Source organism: Phyllostomus discolor, chromosome 4 (assembly GCF_004126475.2).
Source record: "Phyllostomus discolor isolate MPI-MPIP mPhyDis1 chromosome 4, mPhyDis1.pri.v3, whole genome shotgun sequence".
NCBI lineage: Eukaryota > Metazoa > Chordata > Mammalia > Chiroptera > Phyllostomidae > Phyllostomus > Phyllostomus discolor.
The window spans coordinates 118,997,921-119,021,489 of NC_040906.2; the positions used below are offsets into that span (position 1 = coordinate 118,997,921).

General features: G+C 38.1%; 1 protein-coding gene across 3 annotated transcripts in view; it reads right to left on the minus strand.

Moving 5' to 3' along the window:
* LOC114494322 (24-hydroxycholesterol 7-alpha-hydroxylase) overlaps nt 1-23,569 on the minus strand; it is an 82,045-nt gene that overhangs the window by 21,579 nt on the left and 36,897 nt on the right. For 2 of the 3 annotated variants that reach the window (XR_004902758.1, XM_028509349.2), the window contains exons 8-9: nt 11,781-11,914; nt 459-554 (exon numbers count right to left, since the gene is read on the minus strand). Coding sequence is in view for 1 of the 3 variants with exons in the window: in XM_028509349.2 (XP_028365150.1) it covers nt 459-554; nt 11,781-11,914 (230 nt within the window). In the remaining 2 variants the exon portion in view is untranslated. The remainder of the gene's footprint in view (nt 1-458; nt 555-11,780; nt 11,915-23,569) is intronic. The other variant, XR_004902759.1, reaches the window with a different exon arrangement.

Consider the following 23,569-nt stretch of genomic DNA (forward strand, 5'->3'; position numbering starts at 1 on the left):
TTTGACAGTTCTACCTAAAGGCAGAGAACAGACCAAATGACCTCTTCAGATTCTGCGCAGCCCTGTAACTCCCCAATTCTAGGAAACAGCAGAACACAGTTTTAATTTGCTTCATTTTTATTTTTTGTACTCCTTGGAAACCAATAACAGGAATGACTGCCTGAAGAACATAAAATAAGTCTTCTATCAGAACCAGGCATATTTACTTTAACACGCCCTGCTGGTTTCAGATAAAAATGTATTTTAAAGCTGATGAAGCTTATTCCAGAAACCTCTGCATCCAAATTGTTGTGCAGGTTTATATCATCTTCATTGCACATCTAGTCTGTATTCTGTAGCCTTAATTACTAGAGAAATATAGCTGCTCAATGACATAGTCATAGTTAATTTATTAATTCATATTTCAGCATAAAAATACTAAAATCAAAGGACAACGTATACTGAAAGAAGTAACTTACAGGTTTGAACAATTCAGGTTCAGGAAAATACTTTGGATTTCTATGTAGCCAAAATGGAGACAACATCAACAAGTCGCCAGAAGGAACAGTATAATTCTATGATAGAAAAATATAACCAGAGACATTGAAATTAAGAACAAACTGACAGAACAAGGATAAAGGACACATAGACAAAACCAAGGTGGGCTGGAAGCAGGGGAGGGAGGTGGAGATGGCTGGGGTAGGGGGGAGTGGTGGAGGGTAAATACAGACAACTGTACTTGAACAACAAAATAATTTTTTAAAAAAGAAGAAACTGACAATAACCAGAGGGGAAAGGGGAGGGGATAATGGGGGGAAAAGGGGAAGAGTTGTCAGGAACATGTATAAAGGACACATGGACAAAGCCAAAGGCGGGTAGGATCGAGGGTGGGAGGTGGGGAAAGTGATGGGGGGAGAAAAGGAGACAATTGTACTTGAACAACAATTTAAAAAAAAAACTAAAAAAGAAAAAGAAAAATTGGTTCCAAGTCATTTTTTGAAATCTGGTTTAAAGAGAGTTCAGGTCATTAAAAATAATGTTACAACTATATTGTGGTGAAGGCACATACATTTTATAAGCAATAGTGATGAAATCTAACTCCTTCCTGGCGGGAGAGTTCTGTTTTCCAACTTAGGCAATGATTGAGTCGTGATCCTGATGATCAGTTACATGTACATAGAGAGTTAGTTACACACCGGGGCAAAGTATTAGATAAATGTGAACATTTTAGAAACTAGTATCAGTTTACTCTAATGCAGCTTTTGCTGTTCAATACTGAGGTTTGCAGCAAGGGCTCTTGGTGATGGAAACCATAGTAAATCTCCAGATCCTGACACAGAAGAATCTAACTCTGAGACAGGATATGGGTCATAGCACTGAGGACAGGAGCAGCAGGTGTCCTGCCCCTAGGACACTCATGAGAATGTCAGGGCAGGGTCAGTGGATTCTTTGTTTGTTTTTTCACTCTAGCAGCAGCTGTTAGGGCAGAAAGAATATGAAGACAACTGGTTAGGAAGGCACAAAATGAAGCAAGTGTTGTATGTTTATTTCACTCATTTCGTGTTTGCTGCTGCAGTGGTTATGGAGCTGAGGATAAGCAGTGTGATTCTTCAAACAGGAAAGGCTGCATGATCCTTCTCCATTCATGTGGAAATAGGGTTTTCATGGTATATAAACTATATACCAAGCCCTAAAAGCCATTTCATAAAACTACCCTTATATCACCATGCTCAGGAACCACACGGCAAAGAGCTGTCTTGCAGCGTGGGATCACTAGGTAGCTACCGACTTTACTGAGAAAAGCCATTTGATCAGCAGTTCCCATTGCCAGCCATCAGAAGCCACGTCTATTCAACCCCACATAATTTTCAAGTGTCCTCAAGCTATTTGCAAAACACCAAGTTTATGTATCCAGAATTAGCACCTTACAATTAAAAACATGTCTTTGTATGGTAGCAGGGAGTGGGGGTAGGGGGAGGGGCCATCATTTGTTCACCCAGGAGAACCCTTGTTGGCTCCAATGGGAGCTGAGTATTGCTTGAGCTTGCTAATTTCAGTTCCAGGACAGCTGGAGAGTCAGATCCAAACCTGGGAAGAGGGCAAGGCTTGCTGGTGCACTTGTTACCCATTTTTAAGGTTGAAAGAGACTTGTGAGATCCCAGTCCTGTGCGTTCATTCTCCCTCTGCTAGAACTGACGCCAGAGAGGTCACGACTGATTCTGATCAGGAATCAGCTGGGGAGGGCCTGACGTGTGTGGCGGCAGGGGGAGAGGTGGCTTGTAGAGAAAGACGCCAAACAGGGCCTCAATAACACCATTAATATTAGCAACAGGGAGGAGACCAGAAAGACATGCCTGTTGCAGCAGCAAACGCCAGGCTGACAAATGGCATAAAGGATGTGAGAGCTGGTTGTGTTCACAGGACCCCTCGGAGTGAACAGATGTCATCATGCCTCGTCTAAACAGTCCCTGTCACTGTTTACATGACAGATGAAGAGAAAGATCAAGAGGGAGACAGAACAGTCATAGTCCTGGAACACAGACCACCAGCAAAGAGAAGTCACAACTTGTTGCAATTCCTGCATCTCTCTGGTAAACAGACTTGACCCTGGCCAGCCCACCACACAGGGATGCTGTGAGGCCAAATGAGCTTCATCTGCTTGTCTGGAGATGGGGCTTTCTTAAAGAGGAAAGAGAAGGAAGGGCTCTGTCCTACACCCTTTGAGAGAAAAGAGGGTACAAGGAATACAGAATCTTGGAGAGAAAGGAGTCCTACAAAGGCAAAGAGTATCTACCAGAAAAGGTCTGAAGCACCCAGTTTTTCTCCTAGCTCTTGGCCAGAAGCTCGGTTGCTGTTAGTGGCTTAAAAAAAAAAGCAGGTACTTGAAAAGTTAAAGACTATTTTTTCTTTATATTGTACAGTCATTGTGAATAATTTTCTCTCCAATGGCTGTTTAATCTTTCATTGAGTAGATTAAACCATAATTAATCTAATCATTTTCTACTATTTTTTCTATTATAAATGCCATTGCTAGAGTCCTCTTCCTCAAAGCATTTTTCATATAAAATCTTTTAACACAGATGTTCAGAAGACACAAGACATGAATATTTTCAAGGCTATTAATACCCATTGCTTAACTATTTCTTCATATTTTGTAGCAAAATGTTTCTAATTATAATATGAGTATGTCAATTTCATTGCCCCCCTTATCTGCTAATCTGACATCTTTAATGGACTATTCTAATTGCTACTTAAAATTTGTTAAGCAGTTATGCTATTTTCTTCTATAAACTCTTGTACTCATGTCCTATCCACATTAATGTAACCTTAGTGCTTACCGATCTGTGTATTTTTGAATATAAAAATTATTTCTCCTTATGCTACACACATGTAGACATTTATTCTTAAATTTTGGTTTACATTTAATTTGGGTTATAGTTTTTAAAATAAGACATTAACCTTTGATATGGTACATTCAAATCTGTTCATCTGTTTTGTGGTTTCGCTGATTAATCCCTAAACCTAGGTAGCCCTCTTTTCTGGACAATAGTGGCTCTCAAAGGTGGTCTAGGGATTTCTCGAAGTTCCCAAGACCTTTCAGAGGGTCTGCAATGTCAAACATCACTACTGAATAAAATACTCTTTCAAAGTATAGGAGAGATGAGTGGGTTTTAATATAATTTAGTACAAAAATTCACTGACATATTTTCAGAGCGCAACGGACTTTTAAGAAGGTATCACTGTTGAGTTTCAGTATAGAATCAAAGAATAGCCACAAATATCTGAAAAGGTGACTAAAATATTCTCCTTTTTTTGGCTACATGTCAGTGTGAAGCTGAATTATCTTCATTTCCATCAATGAAAACAATCTATCTCAACAGACTGATTGTATATATATGAATTCAGTTATCTTCTATCGGCAAGGCATTAGATTTGCAAAAACCTAAAAATGATACTATTCTTCTAACACTTTTTGTTTTGAAAAATGTTTCATAAAACCATGTTATTAATTTAACATGGAATAGGTTTCTTGTCCTTTAATATATTTTATTGATTATGCTATTACAGTTGTCCCATTACCCCCTTCATTCCCCTCCACCATGCACGCCCTCTCCTGCCCACATTCCCCCCTTTAGTTCATGTCCATGTGTCATAAGTTCTTTAGCTTCTACATTTCCCATACTATTCTTGCCCTCCCCCTGTCTATTTTCTACCTACCATCTATGCTACTTATTCTCTGTATCTTTTCCCCCCTTTTCTCCTCCCACTCCCCTGTTGCTAACCCTCCATGTGATCTCCATTTCTGTGGTTCTGTTCCTGTTCTACTTGTTTGCTTTGTTTTGTTTTTGTTTTAGGTGTGGTTGATAATTGTGAGTTTGCTGTCATTTTACTATACATGTTTTTATCTTCTTTTTCTTAGATAAGTTCCTTTAACATTTCATAAAATAAGGGCTTAGTGATGATGAACTCCTTTAACTTGACCTTATCTGAGAAGCACTTTATCTGCCCTTCCATCCTAAATAAAAGCTTTGCTGGATAGAGCACTCTTGGATGTAGGTCCTTGCCTTTCATGATTTGGAATACTTCTTTCCAGCCCCTTCTTGCCTGCAAGGTCCCTTTTGAGAAATCAGCTGACATTCTGATGGGAACTCCTTTGTAGGTGGCTGTCTCCTTATCTCTTGCTGCTTAAAGGATTCTCTCCTTCATTTTCACCTTGGGTAATGTAATTATGATGTACCTTGGTGTGTTCCTTCTTGGATTCACCTTCTTTGGGACTCTTTGAGCCCCCTGGACCTCCTGGAAGTGTATTTCCTTTGCCAGATTGGGAAATTCTCCTATACTATTTGTTCAAATAAGTTTTCCACTTGTTGATCTTCCTCTTCCCCTTCTGTTACCCCTATGATTCGAATGTTGGAATGTTTAAAGTTGTCCTGGAGGTTCCTAAGCCTCTCCTCATTTTTTTGAATCCTTATTTCTTCATTCTTTTCCGTTTGGTTGTTTCTTTCTTCCTTCTGGTCCATTCCATTGATTTGAGTCCCAGTTTTCTTCCTATCACTATTGGTTCCCTGTGCATTTGCCTTCATTTCACTTAGCATAGCCTTCATTTTTTTCATTTAATTTGTGTCCAAATTCAACCAATTAATTCTGTGAGCATCCTGATCACCAGTGCTTTGAAATGTGCATCTGATAGGTTAGCTATCCCTTAGTTGCTTAATTGTATTTGCTGTGGAGCTTTGTTCTTCCATTTGAACCTTTTTTTTTTTCCATCTTGTAGCGTCTGTTACATGAGGGGCAGAGCCTTAGGTGTTCATCAGGGTGGGGCACCCCAGTTGCTGGGTTGTGATGTTGTATGTGGGGGTGGGGTCTGAGAGCAGACACTGATGCTTGCTCTGCTCTCTGTCCGACTTCAGTTGCTTCTGCTGCTTCCCCCAAGCAAACTGGGCCTTTCTGGTGCTAATTCCCATGTGAGTGGGCTTGTGCACATTCTAGGACCCTGTGGGTCTCTCCAATGAACTCTGCTGTGAGGCTGGGAGTCTCTCCCAGCACCTCAACTCCCACAGGTGTTTTCTATCAGTGCCCTGAGGCTCTATTTCCTGGCGCTGGGACCCTGGGTTGCGCACAGTGCCTTGCTTCACAGTTGCTGCCTTGCTGGGTCTGCCCATTGCCATTCTGTGCCTGGGATCTGCCAATCACCATCTATGTGCCCAGGGTCCACCCGCTGTGGTCTTGTGTGCCTGGGATGCTTTACACACCTGGTCTCACTGCTCTTTCTGTCAAGACCCCTCTCCTCCCAGCTGCCCGATTCCGCCCCTCCTACCGGTCTACCTGATGAACGTGTCTATTTTAACTCCTTGGTTGTCTGACTTCCATACAGTTCAATTTTCTGTCAGTTCTGGTTGTTATTCTATTTCTAAATTGTTGTTGTCCCTATCTTGGTTGTGTGAGGAGGCACAGTATGTCTACCTATGCCTCCATTTTGGCTGAAAGTCTGTTTTCTTGTTCTTTTAAATAAATTACTAAAAAAGTACTTTAACAATTTGTCAGCTTTGGTTGCTGATACAGTAAGTATGGGTAGATAAGACTCACACAAGTGAAAGTTCTTCAGGATATTCAATAACTTTAAAAAGTATATAGGGATATTAAGACCAAAAGTTTGAGAATCACTACATTAAAAAAGAAGGCATATGTTAGTATCTTCTCTCTTCATTAACTTATGATTCATGTACTCTATATTAAATTCTTATGTACAAAGGATTTTGTTTTCTTGTTATCTATCCATCCTGCTCTACTGGTATGAACTGGTCTGATACCAGGATCTTGTCATTTTATTTGTTGTAGTTTTATAACATGTTTTAATACATTGAGAAGATAATTAATATTACTAACATTCACATTTTCCAACACTTCCTTACTTATTCTTTCCTTGGTATTTTTGCAGATTAACTTTGTTCTAAAAATATCAAACCTTGAAGACAGAGTACAGGTAGAAGTATAAGAGTTTTCAAAAGGTGGCATAATAAAGAGAAAGAAAAATGGAGTAAATAAAAGAAAACAGATAGTGTTCATTTTAATTGATTCCAAAAAATATAGGAGCAAAAATAAACGATGCTTCCCTGTCCAGGCTACGCTGGAAAGGGCAGTGGGAGACCACTCCCAGCATCCATAGCGGGACACCTTGATTGGCCGACCGACAGAAGATAAAACACGGACGCGCCTCTGCCACTGCTCAACACAGATGGCCCCATACCAGATACTTTCCACAATCCAAGTCCTAGGAACACGTGGTGTATTCAGCAAAGACATCCACCAAAATATATCAGGAAAATTCCTAAAGCTTAAAATGACCAAGTCATATGAATTTATACTAATAAAATAGTAACATACAAAAAGATTTAGCTTTAAGAATGTTCATCTTCATGCATGCTGTTTATAATAGGGAAAAAATGGAAGCCATATACATAATGAAAAATAAGGAACTGATTTAAAAATTTATACTCTGTCCATGTATTAGATTACTATGCTGCAATTCAAATGGTTTAGATGTTCTTCATTGATATATAAGATTACTTGTGATCTATTATTAAGTAAAATAAAAGCAGGTTATTAAAAAATTAGCGTAGTACGACCCCAACTGAATTTTTAAAATGCACATTCTACAGGGAAAAAATCTGAAATTACAATAATACCAAAGTGTTCACAGTAGTTAGATCTGATGTGAAATCTTAACCAATTTTTAATTTCTTCTTTCAGCTTCTTTTTATGGTCTCTTTTTTCTAATTACCATGTTTTATTTATGTAATAAGAAGAAAAGTCTGTGTAAGTTATTATTTTTGAAGTTAAAGTCTTATCTCCACAGGGAGAATTCATGGTGATTAAATCAGTTTGGGTCCCTAAGAGGAAAGGCTGTGTTTATAAGTGACACAGAAAGTACAGGAAACACCACACCTTTTACAGATATGAGAAAGATGTTGTGAGAAATAATGAAAGAGGAGTGTTGGAACAGTCTCGGCAGGTGGCAGCCTATGCACCGGCCCCTGAGGCAGCCATTGCCAGCTGCTGGGCTTGGAGGGAAATGACCAGAATGAGTCTCACGTGCTCTGGGTGGAAAGTGTGAGTGAGTGTTAGGAAGTGGAGATATGAGACTATTAATTTTTAAAATAATTTCTTGGCTCATTTTGGATATCCATTATTTCTAATTTAAAAATTTTATTGGTCAATTCCCAGTCAGGGCACATATCTGGGTTGTAGGCCACAGCCCCCAGCAACCGCACATTGATGTTTCTCTCTCTCTCTCTCTCTCTCTTTCTCCCTCCCTTCCCTCTCTAAAATAAATAAATAAATAAATAAAATCTTTAAAAAAATTTTATTGGGATCCCACAGATGTTGGACTTTGTAAGAAAACTGTATGTTGTGAATCATAAGTGTGTTTATACTCTTGGACCAGTAATCCACAAGTAAAACATAACTCAAGGATAATCACTAAAAAAATAAAATGTACTCTGTACAAAAATGCAAGTAATTACCACATTTAAGTAATCACAAAGGAAAACAAACTAAATTCTTGAGAGTCAGGAAATAATTAAATATTTAAGCTATTAACTCAATGGACTCTTATGTGGCAATTGAAATAAATATGAAAACTCCAGATTCATGAAAAGTGAAAAATAATGTTAAAAACTTTTTAAAATGACATTTACACTATGATGAGACATAGACTTCTGTGTTGATGTCATAGGAAAAGAAAGCTGGGTAGTTGTTATAGTGCATGATGGGGGGTTGTATGTGCATGAACGTGTATGTGCATGTGTTTTAGCATGGGTGTTTCTCGTGGTAAAGTTGTTGAAGTAAGTAAAATTAATTTTGAAAAACTAGGTGATTTAACAGCCCCAATAGTTCTGACAAGGATATGATGTTAAAAGCTCCCTGAGGGTTAACTGCTTAAAGGCAGAAGCGGGGTTCAGCAGGGAAGGGGGGGTGGAATACCAAGTGACAGTGTCAGTACCAGCCATCAGACGAGTGAGTTGCTGGTCAAGAGACAAGAGATAGTATGCTGAAAAATAAATACATTTGTGCCAGTACCTTATGGTAAAATAAAAATACAAGAAAGGAGGAAATCAACTGAGTCATCTTAAGAATCCTAAAATGAAAAGTAAAATGAAATAAGCAGGAAACCAACATCGGCCCAGTGGAAACTCCCACTGCTAGAAGGGAAGCAAAGGGCCGGAGGACACACAGGCTGCAGGTGGCTGCACAGTGAGAGCTGAAGGAAAAGAAAGGGGGCAATGACAGAACCATAAAGACAAAGCAGTGCTCATCTGAAGGAAGAAGTATTGGAGTATAATCAATCAAATCAAGATAAATGAATGACAGAAGATTATCGAAAGTATGGACAGAAGGAGCCAAAAGGAACACAGTTTCAGAAAGAGTGCACTATATGGGTTGGAAAGTGGTATGTGCCTAAGAGTTTATAGTTTGTGACTGGGAAGAAAATCTACTTATATCATAAATTAAAAATTTCTTATTAAAAAATTATCCCGTGATGATCTTAGATATTTAGCTAAAGAAATAGCATCGCTAGACCCGAGAAGAGGGGTGCAGAGCTGCCATATATGTGGCAGGCAGAGCAACCAGTTAAAGCAGCACAAGATGGAATGTGTTAAAACCATATGGGCCACACTGAAACTCGTAAGAGAGAAGAATCCAAAGGCAACAGGAAAAACAATTCATAAGAATTTAGATACAAGAATCTTTATGGTGTTTTTCTTCCTCGGTTGGTGGTGGGTGTGGTTAGTAGACATGAAATGAGAACTTTAAAAAAGAAAAATTACAGGTAAAATATAAAAAACCTGGAGAATGAGACCAGAAATAAGAAATGAGAGGAAAAGAAAAGAATTTAGCAGGAAAAGAAGGGAAATATATTGCAGACCTTTTCTTTATTGTCTTTTGTAAGGAAGTACATGCGGTAGGAAGGAAGGGAAGAAGAAGAAGAGAAACGATAGAAGGAAGAAGAGTGGAGGAAAGAAAGGAATCTGAGTGTTAGGAGAAGGAGAGAGGATAAGTACGAAACACCTTTTAAGAGACTGTCATGGTACAGAAACCAGACAAAACAACACACAATAAAAATTAAAGAAAACTACAAATGAACTTAGACACAAAAATCCTCAACAAAATATTAGCAAAACAAATCTAACAATGTATTAAAAAATTATACACCACGATCAAATGAGATTTATTCCAGGTTTAAAAGGACAGTTAAATACTCAAAAATTGGTCAGTGTAATCCACCATACAAACAGGTTAAGGAAGAAAAGCATTGATTACATTAGTTGACAGAGACAAAGCACTAGACAAAATCCAATACCCATTCAGGATAAAATTCTTAGCAAATTAGAAATAGAGGGAAGTTTCCCCAACTTGATAAGGAACATCCACAAAAAACCCTATAGCTAACATCATATTAAACAGTGAAAGACTAAATGTTTTTGTATTAAGATCAGGAACAAAGCAAGAATATGTGCTGTCACACTATTATTCACCACAGTGCTGGAAGTTAGAGCCAGTGCAATAAGGCAAGAAGAAATAAAAGGCATACAGATAAGGAAGGAAGAAATGAAAATATTATTTACAGATAAACTCCCAATGAATCTACACAAACATCCTTAGGGCCACTAAGTGAGTTTAGTAAAGTTGCAGATACAAGGTCAACACAAAAAAAATCAACTGCATTTCTACAAACAAGTAATGTACAATGGAGAATAAAAACTTTAAAAATATACCATGTATAAAAGATCCAAAATTACTGAAATATTTAGGCATAAATCTAACAATAAATATATACAGGGTCTATAGGCTTAAATTAAAAATCAAGACACTTGTTGGCAGATAATAACAGTTATGTGATTCAATTAATTATCTACTAGCCAGAATATAAATGAGGCTATAATATAAAAAATACAGGAATGGGCAAAAGTAGGCTTATATTTGTTCATAAGAAAAATAATAATACAAGAATAAATTCTGTGTTTCACACACAACTGTAAACCTACTTTGGCTTCACCCTGTATAATGTAAATATAAATATATTATAAATATAGAATATAAATTATATAAATAAAAGTTCAATAAAAATTATAGTAACATTCAGAGTAATAAACACATTGTTCTACTTAATTGTACTGAGCTGTTTGAATATTTCCTCTCAAAGCACAGTCTTTTATACTCATAGTTTAAAGTAATTAAGAATTTGATTATTAAAAAGCAAACACTAATAAAATCCCACTAAAACTAAATGCTCTAATTTATGTAAGATCAGTTAAACAAACAACGTCTCCTCTGACTTTAGCACATTACAGTCTTTATAAAATTTAGACATTTTGTCTCTTATGTTACACTACTACAAAATTTTCTTGGTTTGAATCCATGCACTCTGAAATTGTGTATAAAAAACCCCAACAAGAGTGAGCATCTGACTTAATGTGATCTTGCAGGCGCTAAGTCAAATCATTCTGAAAAAACATTTTGTTCTGCCTGATTGATTCAGAAAATGTTCAACTGAAATTTTGCTGTGCACACATACATTTCATGATGTGCTTGAGAATGGTCCCCTACATGGCCCACAGAAAGGACCTCTCCCCTCATTCACTTGCGGATTGCTAATATCAGTTGCTATTACCCATGATATTCCTGCTGTCTGTTCCCATATCTGTAATCTGTGGCCTGAAAATGTCTTCCAGTTGGAACCTCCCTCACACATGAATTCCTCAAACTACGGCTGCTCAGGAATACTTGGCTGGTTCATCAGAGGAGATATTATCTAATCTACCTGCTTGATTGAAATAGGATAATACTAAGTCTGATACAGGTTATTAAAAGATAATATTGTAGCTAAACCTTCACCAATGGATAAATACCTACATTAACAAAATATTGCTGCCCTGGCTGGTGTAGCTCAGTGGATTGAGTGCCAGCCTGTGAATCAAAGGGTCGTGGGTTTGATTCCCAGTCAGGGCACATGCCTGGGTTACAGGGTGGGACCCCAGTAGGGGATGCACAAGAGGCAACCACACATTAATATTTCTCTCCTTCCCTTTCTCCCTCCCTTACCCTCTCTCTAAAAATAAATAAAGAAAATCTTTAAAAAAAACAAAAACCAAAATATTCCTGTACAACCATTATTAGTAACCTATTCCAGGGCCATTGAGTACTTACTAGAATTTAAGGAATTATCTAATAACATATGGGTAAAATATATACTTTTTTTCCTAGAAAGATTATTATTTTAAAACCAAAGCAAAGCTTACCAGAATTTTAACTGGTTTCATCACTTTTCTAGTAATGGCACCTGGGGCTCTTAAACGAATGGTTTCCAAAATACACCATTTAATTAGAGGGAGTTTCTTCAAGTCATCCTCAGACACTTTAATCTTATCTTTACCTGTAAAAAAAGAGAAAAAAATGAAAGGAAATGGACTTAAAGAGGCCAGAAAGTGATTTTAGGTAAGTTCATAAACATAGGTTAGATACTACCCTCTAACAGCTAGTGCTAATATTACTATTACTCTTGACATACCAAGTTTAGTAGTTTATTGCCTCTTTTTGGCTTTTTCCTCTTACCAAGATGAAATGTATGGCATAAAAACTAAGCCAATGTTGATCACTGCAACATGACAGATGGGTCCCCGACCTTGGTTATCCCAGTCCTGCGTCTGTCAAATGACTACAATAGACCCTGTCAGAAATGTGTTCAATTTTCACCCTTTTTGTTCTTTCTTGTTTAAATTCTCATTCTTCTTAAGGAAACAGCAATAAAAGACCGAGCATCAAAAGTACAGAGTAAAAGATCTGAGAAGCCACTTGGCTTACTTCTTCTGTCTCTTCCCTGCTGACTTACTTTGGTTTTGCTTTTGTTTTTTTCAGTCATACATTTCAGCAGCTAATATTAGGAAAGTTAACAATATTAGGGAAGGGGTGATAAGACACATGTATTTCATGTGGAGTGACGATTTCTCTAAACATAGGTGCTCCAAGCCTTCCTAACGCAACATGCGTAATGTAGCTAATACTTAGACAGAAGGCAATTGAGAAAGGATCAGGGCCAATCTGTTTATGACCCAAAGAATGGTCAGGGCCTTTAGTCAGATTAGACAGTTTGGTTAATGGCGGTATATCAAGTAAAATATTTCCATTTTGAAAATTACTTTAAAACAACTCAGCTTTCAACTTGCTTTTGGCAGTATTTGCTTAACAAAAGTCAACAACATTGTCAGTTTAATTAAGTCTACTTCCATATTTGCTTCCCAACTGTCCTGGGAATGAGTGGGTGAGAGTGGAATGTAGGGTCTCCCCCCATGTCTCTCCTGCATTCTGGGTGAGGCTTGCTCTAAAAGCAAGTCCATTCCACAGGAGGGCTGGGTGGGTGCCGCCTGGGAAGCCCTCTCCGCCAGCACATGTGGAATTCCTGGGGAGTCAGAAGCAAATCTCTTTGATTAATGGAATCTAGGATTCAGAGTTTTTACAATCCAGTTCTAATCTGCATAGGGGTGTCTATACACTCCACTAAACTTGATAGATTCCTGAGTACAAATAACGGCCAGGAGTTGAGTTAGGCTCTACCAGGGTTATAACAATTAAGATATTCTTGCAACACACTTAGTCCAGCAGGAGGTAAGAGACAAGCTCATAGTTAACTGGTACACCAGACAGGCAAGGAAACTTCTGTGAGACGTCAAATATTCTGGTAGTTAAAAGCAGGGAAGATTCACATCCAACTACAGGTAAAACAAACATTCTATGACTATTTTCTCTAAAACTACAAATATAATTAGTTCCTTGTATAAGCAGACCTCAGTAAATACCTATTGAATTAACAAATGGTCCAACTTCAACATGGGGAGATGAATAAGTGGAGATTCTAGGCAAACAAAAGAGGAAGGGCAGGCCCCTGAAAAAGTCTGGACTCTAGTAATAGTGAAGTTTCTGACTTCCTTTTAGAAAAAAAAAAGAGATTTTATTAAGAGTTCTTATTAGAGTAATTGAATTATACAGTGCAAAAATGTTTTATATTATACAATACAGACACAAAAACTTGTTTTGAGTTGAATATATAAAATCTATTCTAACCCATAAATATGTAAGAGATGCAGGCTACACTTGGGAAACGAATGTTTTGATATAATATTTTTAGTTTCTGAAAACCCAATGTAATGTGGGAAAAATAAGGTAGTATTCTTGGATTAGACAAAGAAAAAGAAAAGAAAATATGCAAAGTTTTCAAGCAACATCTTTAGGTTAAAGACCTTTCTTATTATAACTCTTAGAAAAGGCTCCATACTCACACTGTGCATATTTCAATGCACATCTGCGGTTTGTCCTCCCAGCGTTTTGACTCTAAATTTAGAAAGCTCCCCTTGGAAGAATGCCAAGGCAATCATCAAATGGGCCAGAGCCTGGAGTCAGCCAGGACCAGTGCAGAAGGCATCCAGGAAAGAAACGATGGGTGATTTGGGGTAAAATTCAGAGACCAGTGTTTTACTCGGCATAAATGCAGTAAAGGTCAGACCAAATCTTAGGATGTTTGAAACCAAATAAAAGAAAAGATGATTTTTGTATTCAGAAATAGCAAAACATATTTCTAAAATATTATATATAATTTTGGGATTTCACAGGCATGATGTCATTCATGTTATAACACAGTAACTACGAATTGCATTTGTTAAGTATATATAGTAGGTTGAAATTCTGTTATTTCACCCATTTATTCATTAATAGAAATTTGCTTCATATCTGTTATGTGCTAGCCCATGCATAGGCGCTGTAAGAGACAGGAAAGGAATAATACTAATTTATTGACCATTAATGTCACACATACTTTGGACCACTTCATTCATTTCTCATAACTACCAGCCAGCTAGCTGTCTGGCCTCTGAGAGGTTAACATGGCGGAGGAGACAAGCTTGAAGGTGTCAGAGTAGTCTTCACACCCATGTCTGTCTACACTGAAAAAAAACATCTACCCTTGCTTACTGTGTCCCATCACTTCCCCTAAGAGGAGAAAGGAAAGATATAGCCATTGCCTTAAAGGAGCTTGAACACAAGGACACAAAATCATATCTAGATATAAATAACCATAATATAAGTGTCATAAGAGAGGGTTCGAGCGTCAGTGGTGTTCATCCATCCTCTCTCGCCTAAGGCTGGAATTTCAGCTAAGCTTGGAAGGATGAGTGAGATTCACCCAGGCAGAAAGAAAAGTCACTTACATACCAAAATTAATCATAAAAATGATTTCTTGAACTTAAAAAAAAAGACACACAAATCAAACAATCTCCAAAGTCAGTCCTTTGAGAGATGGCTCCTCTGGTGCCTTCATACAGAAGCCCCCTTTCCATACACACACACACACACACACACACACACACACACAGAGTAAATAAATACATAAAATATAAAATACAGAAAATCTGTTTCTATAGTCCTGGGATGACATCACATAAAGATTCAACTAATAATTTGAGGGAAATAGTCCATGTTTTGACAGAAAAGAAAAAGAATGGTAGGTATTTGTTGAGTCATTCAGACCTTTTGAGATGTATTCTAAGGAGACTGAATCAGGTGAGGCTGCAGAGGGTGGTGAACATGGAGGGGGCACTGTACTTCCCCACAAAAGGAAGACAGCTGTATGGGGTATGCTACCAAGGGACACGTGGAAAGATGAAGAAAAGCAAATAAGTTCCACTGAAATTAAACAGTGCATCCCTACACATTCCTCCACCTCTTTCTTTACTTTTAAAAGTGTGGATTCTCATTGTTTGTTGTTCTAGCTATGGGTTAAGCTTTTCTGCCCAGAAGCTGCCTTTTCATATTCAGAGAACAGCTTGTTGGAAATACTTAGAGTTAAGGTGTGTGCAAAGGTCACAGCACATGTGAAGGAGAATGAACCTGGGATAAAAACGCATGACAGAAAGGTTGAAAAATAAACTGATGTAATAACCTTAAACAATGATTCCTCCCAAAATTTGGTCTAGAAATTTGCTTCCAAAATTTTATAATAATTTATTTTAAAAGTAAAAATCAAATAATAAATGTTGGTGTTTACTTTAGACCATTACTAGGGAAATTATGTGATAGCTCTGACAAATACAGCATTTCTATGACTTCTACTCGAAAATAATGAAGCAATGACATTAATTGCTGAAAGAGATTAAGGGCAAGAAACTAGTTTCCTAGCACATTTTTTGAACTGCAGATCTCAAGATAAACTTCTGAAAGAAAATTTCAGTGTTTAGAGAACAGAAACAAAGATAAAGAGAAACAGTAAATAAAGAATTTATAGTATTCCACAGGGGAATAAAAGCAGTATCTTACATTCTTCCCTTCATTTCAGGAATTTAAAAAACTTCAATATTTTAAAGTATGTTCAAAAATGCAATTTTAAAAAGTTATACCTCTGTTTTATTCTAGGACTATATTCTTATATTTACAACATTGCTCTTTCCTTTTCAGAAGAAACCTACATTCACTGGAAGAGGTAAGCACACATCCAATAGAGAGAGTAAGAGTAGAGAAAATGCCCTGAAGTAGATAACATCACTTACAATAGGCTTTGTATCCTCAAATGACCCTAGAACAGTTATTTGTCAGTAGTGAGAATATGCTGGTTACAGATTGCTGGAAGCCTTCAACAAGATGACAATTTGCTTGTGGACTTGTCTCCCAAGCAGAAAACAATAAACCCATTTCTACAATTACTCTTTTAAATTTGAAAAGCAACACTGTGAAACTAAATCTTGGATTATTGAAAGGAAAAAGTAATTTTAAATTCTGCATAAAGACTCCCAATGACCTTTCCCTTCTCCAAACATATATTTCCCCCTGTTCCTGATGACTAACAGGTGGTGAGAGAAATGCCCAGGACAGGGTAGACCAGAACTGAGAAATAGGAGTAGCAAAAATAGGAAGAGAGAAATGATTTTAAAAAATAGTGAGTAAATAAGATCACAGAACTAAGTTGGTTAAGCAAGGTACAAATTTGAGGGATTTAATTATTCTGCACAATAAGACCCAGGTTTTTCCTAATGTTGCAAATTATGTCTTTGGGCTGAAACTTCTTCATCGATATCAGCAGTGTGAATATTCAAAAGATTCTGAAGAGTGTGTTAGGAAACAGAGAGACTGTTTAGAGAACAAACTAATGGTTACCAGAGGGGCAGGGGTGAGGGAATGGATAAAAAAGGTGAAGGGATTAAGAAGTACAAATTGGTTGTTACAGAACAGTCATGGGGATGTAAAGTACAGTACTATACAGGGAATATAGTCAATAATGTAATAACTATGTATGGGGCCACATGGGTACTGGAAATACCAGAGGGATCACATTGTAAAGTATATCATTGTCTAACCACTACCCTGTACATCTGAAACTAATACAAAATAGTGAATGTAAACTGTAATTGAAAAATAAAAATTTTTAAAAATGTACTTGTTTCAACTTGTTGAGTTGAACCATGATTCCTATCTCTAATAATTAAGGGAATAATAAACTAATAAACCACAGGGAGAAAGAGAGAGAGAGAAAGAGAGAGAGAGACTGTTTTGGTTTTTAGAAGGGAGGGGAGTGACAGAGAGGACACTAGGCAGTGAGGCCTTAGGAATAAAACAGACCTTCACTTGTGTAGGAAAGTTGAACATTTTAAGAACGCAGCCTACCAGAACAGAAGGTCTTCCAACATCTAGTCTTCCCCTCCTCCCTGCCTCCTTGCCTTTTTCCTCCTCCCTCTTGCAGAATGCCCAGATTCTCCCACTTACAGTAAGGGGCGACTCTGGGTTTGTGGCATCTGAAGATACAGAATGGAGTTTATTGGGTACCTCAAATAAACAGAGACTATATATAATTTTTTAACACACGCACAAAACCAGAGGGAGGGAGAAGATAAGGGGAGATGAAAAAGATAATGAGCTGAAGAAAGAGCAGAATGTAGAATGGATCCCTGTCTCACAGACACCCCTGGAGTGTGAAGAGAGGGCTGACCGAAGGAGGCACAGTCCAGGCAGCTCCAGAGGTGGGAACACGCATGCAGAAGATAAGCCAGACCAGCCTGCCTGGGAACACAAAGCCTGCATGGCCATTTCAAGCAAATGGTAAGCTTATTGTGCTGAAACCTTCAAAAATTCAAGTTACAAAACAATATTCTGTGTTATCTCCCAAATGTTTCTTCCACAGAGAAAAAATATACTCTTTGGGTTTTTTTCTTACAAAATATAACTTCATTATTGTGCATGTGCATTACTGTACAGGATCTATGAGAAAATTTTGTAAGAAAGATACTAAGTTAAATTTATTGCAAATTCAAGAGAGAGACAAGGTGAGTAGATGAAAGATTTTGATGTATAAGGTAGCCTATGAAGTTAAGAGCCTTTTAGTTCACTGCCGTTCCCTGTGAACTGCGTACAGATATAGTCTCTCCAATGACTGCAGGTTTCTGGAACACAAATTTACTGCAAATGTTGATTGCTTAGAAAATTTTGCCTCGAGAATGTTAAACAGAATGAAGTTACTTTTCTCCTCTAATTATTTTTAGCTTTGAAAGAAAAGATTGTGAATTTGCTTTCTGTTGGCCAATAGTGGACAAATACAAACTGTGCTGATCCACTGTTTTTTTCTGTAACAATTGCATTCTCTTTTAATAGCAGCACTACAATCAGTTTTAATACCTGGTAGGGCAAACCTGGTCTTACTAGTTTATACTTTTAATAATTTTGATATCTAATCACACTTATCCTTCAAATAATATTTATGTCACTTACATCCCCCCCAAAAAACTGGAATTCTCATTATAATTAATTAAATATATATGAGTTTTCAAAAGGTTGGCATTTAAATTGGTAGGCTTTTCTTTTTTATTTAGGTTTTGTTAAAATATATGTTTTTATAAAATGCTGTAATTCCTCCATAAAGGCTGTATTCCAACCAAATTTCTTTATGTAAGAGAAATACCAGTTAGATGAATAAAAAGGACAGACATAAATGGGAAGAAAGGCTTAAAAGTCAGCTTAAGGTATTTGTAGTGGATGAAAACTGGGGAAAACAAAGCACACACCTCTAGACCATCCACGTGCTATGAATGTGGGCACTGGGGCTTAGGGACTGTAGCTGCGGCCTGCCGGCCCACGTCTCCTTCAGTTCTTCCCCTCACCACCAGCTTCCACCAAATACCTCAGTCATTTCTGAGCTTCCAACTCTGGCTCTTCTGAATTTCCCAGGGATGGATGTGGCTTTTTGGCATTTGAATGATTTAGCTTAAAATTTTATTTACCGAAGTGACAGATTCCTATTGTTGGGAAAGACAATGTCAGGTGCATCTCACTGAGTCTTTGAACCCCAACTCAATCACCTAAAAATGGGCCTTGAGCCTGGAACACTTCCTTACCAAGAGATGAAGAGCCCACATGGCCTGAGCAGGGCTTACCCCCTTGTGTGGGACTATTCCTCCTTGTTTCAGGCACAGTGAGTACTCTTCTGTGTCTGCTTAAAGTGTGTGCAGCATATGGCAGCTGTCCAACCCCACAGTTTATCTGTCCTCTGAGGGAGGGGACATGGCTGCATCCACTGCTGCATTAGCAGGGTACAAGTAGAACTGCCCTGCATAGGCCACAGGAGAGACCCACTGGCCATGGAGAACTAGTGCCCACAGCTGAAGCTGACCTTGCTCTGTCTCTTCTCTGTGCGAGCATAGCACGGTTCCACCCAGTGCTTCACCACACTGGGATTTCCTTCACAAGTCCCGTACCATGATGCAATGGGCAGATGTGTTTCAGGTCTCCCCTGGGACTGATGACCAGTGCACCATACTCTGTCCGACACACTTATTAATAAATTATAGGCAAAAATCTTTAAAAAGAAGACTCTGCTCAGCTGCTTCAGTTTGTCATTTCTAACTGTAGACCCAATATGAAAGAGGCAGTGATAACAATGGATTGAGAAAGATACCAAGGGCTGCAATATTGCTGAGAACAGGCTAAAACTAGTGGAAAAGAAGGAGTTAAGACTTGACAGACTGACCCTCCCTACCCCTTCTTCCATTCATACATGAACCTATAAAAATATACCAAATTTTATTTTATCATGTCAAGAAAAGCTTAATGCTACTATACCAAGTCAACCATGTATGATTCCCTTCTAAAAAAATCTCTAGTTATTTTAAGAAATACTTCTCTCATATATTAAAAGAGGTTATTGACATGTCCTCTAGAGCAAGGGACATCAAGGAAAGAATAAACAAATGGGACTTCTTCAAAATAAAAAGCTTCTGCTTGGCTAAAGAAAACATCAGCAAAATGAAAAGGGAACCAACCATATGGGAAAACATATTTGCAAATGATATCTTGGGCAAGGGTTTGATCTCCAAAATATATAAAGAACTCATACAACTCAACACCAGGAAGACAAACAACCCAATTAAAAAATGGGCAAAGAACCTGAACAGACACTTCTTCATAGAGGATATTCAGAGGGTTCATAGACATCTGAAAAGATGCTCAGCATTACTAGCTATCAGAGGGGTGCAAATTAAAACCACAATGAAATATCACTTCACAGCAGTCAGAATGGCCATCATAACCAAATCAACAAACAACAAGTGCTGGCGAGGTTGTGGAGAAAAGGGAATCGTAGTACACTGTTGGGAATGCAGACTGGTGCAGCCACTGCAAAAAACAGTATGGAATTTCCTCAGAAAACTAAAAATGGAACTTCCTTTTGACCTGGGAATTCCACTACTGGGATTATACCCTAAGAATCCTGAAACACCAACCCAAAAGAACCTATGAACCCCAATGTTCATAGTAGCACAATTTATAGCAGCCAAGTGCTGGAAGCAACCTAAGTGCCCATCAGTAAATGAGTGGATCAAAAAACTGTGGTACATTTATACAATGGAATACTACACAGCAGAAAGAAAGAAGGAACTCCTACTCTTTGCAACAGCATGGATGGAACTAGAGAGCATTATGCTAAGTGAAATAAGCCAGATACTGAAAGACAAATACCTTATGACCTCACCCATAAGTGGAACCTAATCCACAAAACAAACAAGCAAGCAAAACATAACATGAGACACTGAAATAAAGAATAAATTGAGAGTAACCAAAGTGGAGGTGGAAGGGGATAATGGGGGAAAAGCCAAAGGAGGGTAGGATCGAGGGTGGGAGGTGGGGATGTCTGGGGTGGGGGGTAGTTGTGGGGAGAAAATGGAGACAACTGTACTTGAACAACAACAAAAAAAAGAGGAGAAAAATAGAAGTCCATAAAAAAAAGAGGTTATCAGTTTCTCTATTATGGGAATACAAAATTAACCCTGCTTTATAATCATAACACTTTTAAGGATATAGTCCAAGATATGGTAAATAAAAGAGTGAGACATTGACTAAACAAGACAATAATGGGTAGATAATAAAATGTAAAATAAATTTTGATCTAGAAATACCCCTTATTTGTAAACTCTGCATAATGATTCTATTGGGTTGACAAAAAAGTCCATTAAACTTTTTCCATTCAATGGCTCTAATAGTGCTTAGTTGTCTTTAACTTCATTCAAAATAATTTTGTTAGATTGTATTGTGACAGTTGTCATATCAGCATGCATTTAAACAAACATCATAATTGGTGAATTTTTGTGCAGCCACTTTAATATTGAAAATGGAAGAAAACATGCAATATTTTCAGCATATTATGCTTTATTATTTCAAGAAAGGTAAAAACACAACTGAAATGCAGAAAAAGATTTGTGCAGTGTATGGAGAAGGTACTGTGACTGACTGAACATTTCAAAAGTAGCTTGAGAAGTTTCTTGGTACTATTGACATTTTGGCCAAATAATTCTTTGCTGTGGGGCTGTCTTGTGCATTGCAAGATGTTTAGCAGGACCCCTGGCCTCTACCCACTAGAAGCCAATAGTGGGAGAGAGCTGACATACTCAAACTATCCAAATCAATAAAGTCGGCGAAAATGAAAGATGTGTCTTTTATTTTATGGAAAAAACATAATGGACTTTTTGGCCAACCCAATAAATTTGGATTGTGTTCTTCATTGACCCAACTTAAAGACCTTTACCTCAATATTCTCTAAAGAGGAAAAAAGATTATCCAAATGCCTGAATAATTCTTCAACAGAACACTCAGAAAAAAAGAACTAAGTGAAAAATGCAGGCAATAAATGAAGCAGATTAACTGTGCTGCACTGGGGTGAGACGGTGGAAAGATTTAATAAAATGAGAAGTGCCAGAGTAGGACCTTCTCCAGGCCTATAAATTTGAAGAGGGATATCAAATAATCTACAGCTACCAGAGATATCTCTTTCCATCTGTTGAAGCTATGCAATAATAAAGGAGAGAGAGTTATGGTGTCCCAAGATACATTTCAGGTATTAGGGGCAGGAAATGGTGGAGGAAATGTAGCCTCCTGGGAAATCTCTTGTGGGCCAGATATCACCATGCAAGTTTTCCCTTGGTCTTTGTGGCTGGCTGGGTTGGTGGACTGGAAAGTAATGAGTTCTCATTTCAAAGTGACACCATCTTGGTCTTTCAGGCCAAGTGGAAAAGAACAAAACTACATACTTGGAGTAAAAAAAAGTTTCAGATGAAATCTCCTGTGTTTACAAATACTTTCTTAAGTAGTCTACATATGTTCTTCAAGTTTGATGAATGAGAGAAGTAGTTTGTGAGAAGCTTTGAGATAATTTACCATTTTCTGGGTCCATTCCAGGATTTTAAACGCTGGGCTAACAAAGAGAAATGAGACTATGTAAGAAATTTCCTGTACAGTGTTGTAACCTCCAAAATATCCATATTAGGTTCATGTTGTCGGGCTACCAGAAAAATAATTTTTTTAATAAAATAACTTCCCCCTGTTCATAACTCTACTGGAGTGCCCTGGGCTATGCTACTTGATCTGTTTCCTCAATATTTTGGTCAGCGTGCTCCACAAAGGGCCAAGAATCCATCAGAGACACACTCTGGCAATCAGCCATCGAGCCCTGGCAGGCTGCAGAGGCGTAATGAGAGTGAGCTTCTTCAGTTAGCGGGAGGGACCCAAGTCTTTGTGACGCCATAACAGAGGCCTCCAAAAATGTTATCAGTTGGCAAGGTGGTACTAGGACACAACCAAGTAGATAAAAAGGTGCATACTTTGGATAATATGGATAAGATACAACTATAGACCAAGTTTCAAGATAAATACAAGTGTTTAAATGCAATGAAGTAAAACTAACAGACTAATTAATAATGCAAATTGATATGGAATTTGCCTAGGACATTAGTGTAGATTTGAGCTTCATTTATCATTCTGCTGGTTTTTATACTTATTATAATTGTGAGCAGAAACAGGCTCTTTTCTCACCCATCTGAGTCAATGTCACCAGGTTATAGCATCTGGCCTCTTGACAGTGTTAGTATATCCCCAGCCAGGGCTGCTGCTAAATCAGAACATAGTGGTGTCAAAAAGTATTATTGGTTCATTCTGAGTAAATTTTCTCTTTTATCCAAAGTCATACAATTAGTAATAGGACTACAACTCATGAATCAAATTTCTGAGTCTTATACAATGAAATTTTGTAATGTACCCTTAATGATGTACCCTTAATCATGACTTTATATATGAATTATGTGCAGAAAAATTAATTAATTATTTTCCTTAAATACGGGCACAACACCAACCCCTGTACCTCTCACTGAGTGGCCCCAGGCCAACACTAGCAGCAGCCATGTGCAAGTCACTTTATAGCTTATGTCAAGCAGCCCCAGACAGAACCCAGCTGGAGGCTGACCTTGGCTTGCACCACCCAGGAGACCCCAGAGCCTGCCCCACACCCAGGGGGCAGTTACAGACCAAGTTAGAATACCACCCAACCACTTCTACAAACCATGGAGGGAGGTGGTTGCTAGCCAGGGGTCACTGCCAGGCCTACCAGCTGTCTGGCCTGGCCAAATCCGTCCATGGGACTCACTGACCTGCTGACGGCAATCAAGACTCACCTACAAGAGGAGGGAGTACTCAGCCCACATGAAGGTGCACCTCGAGTGCATAGCTTGGGTGATGG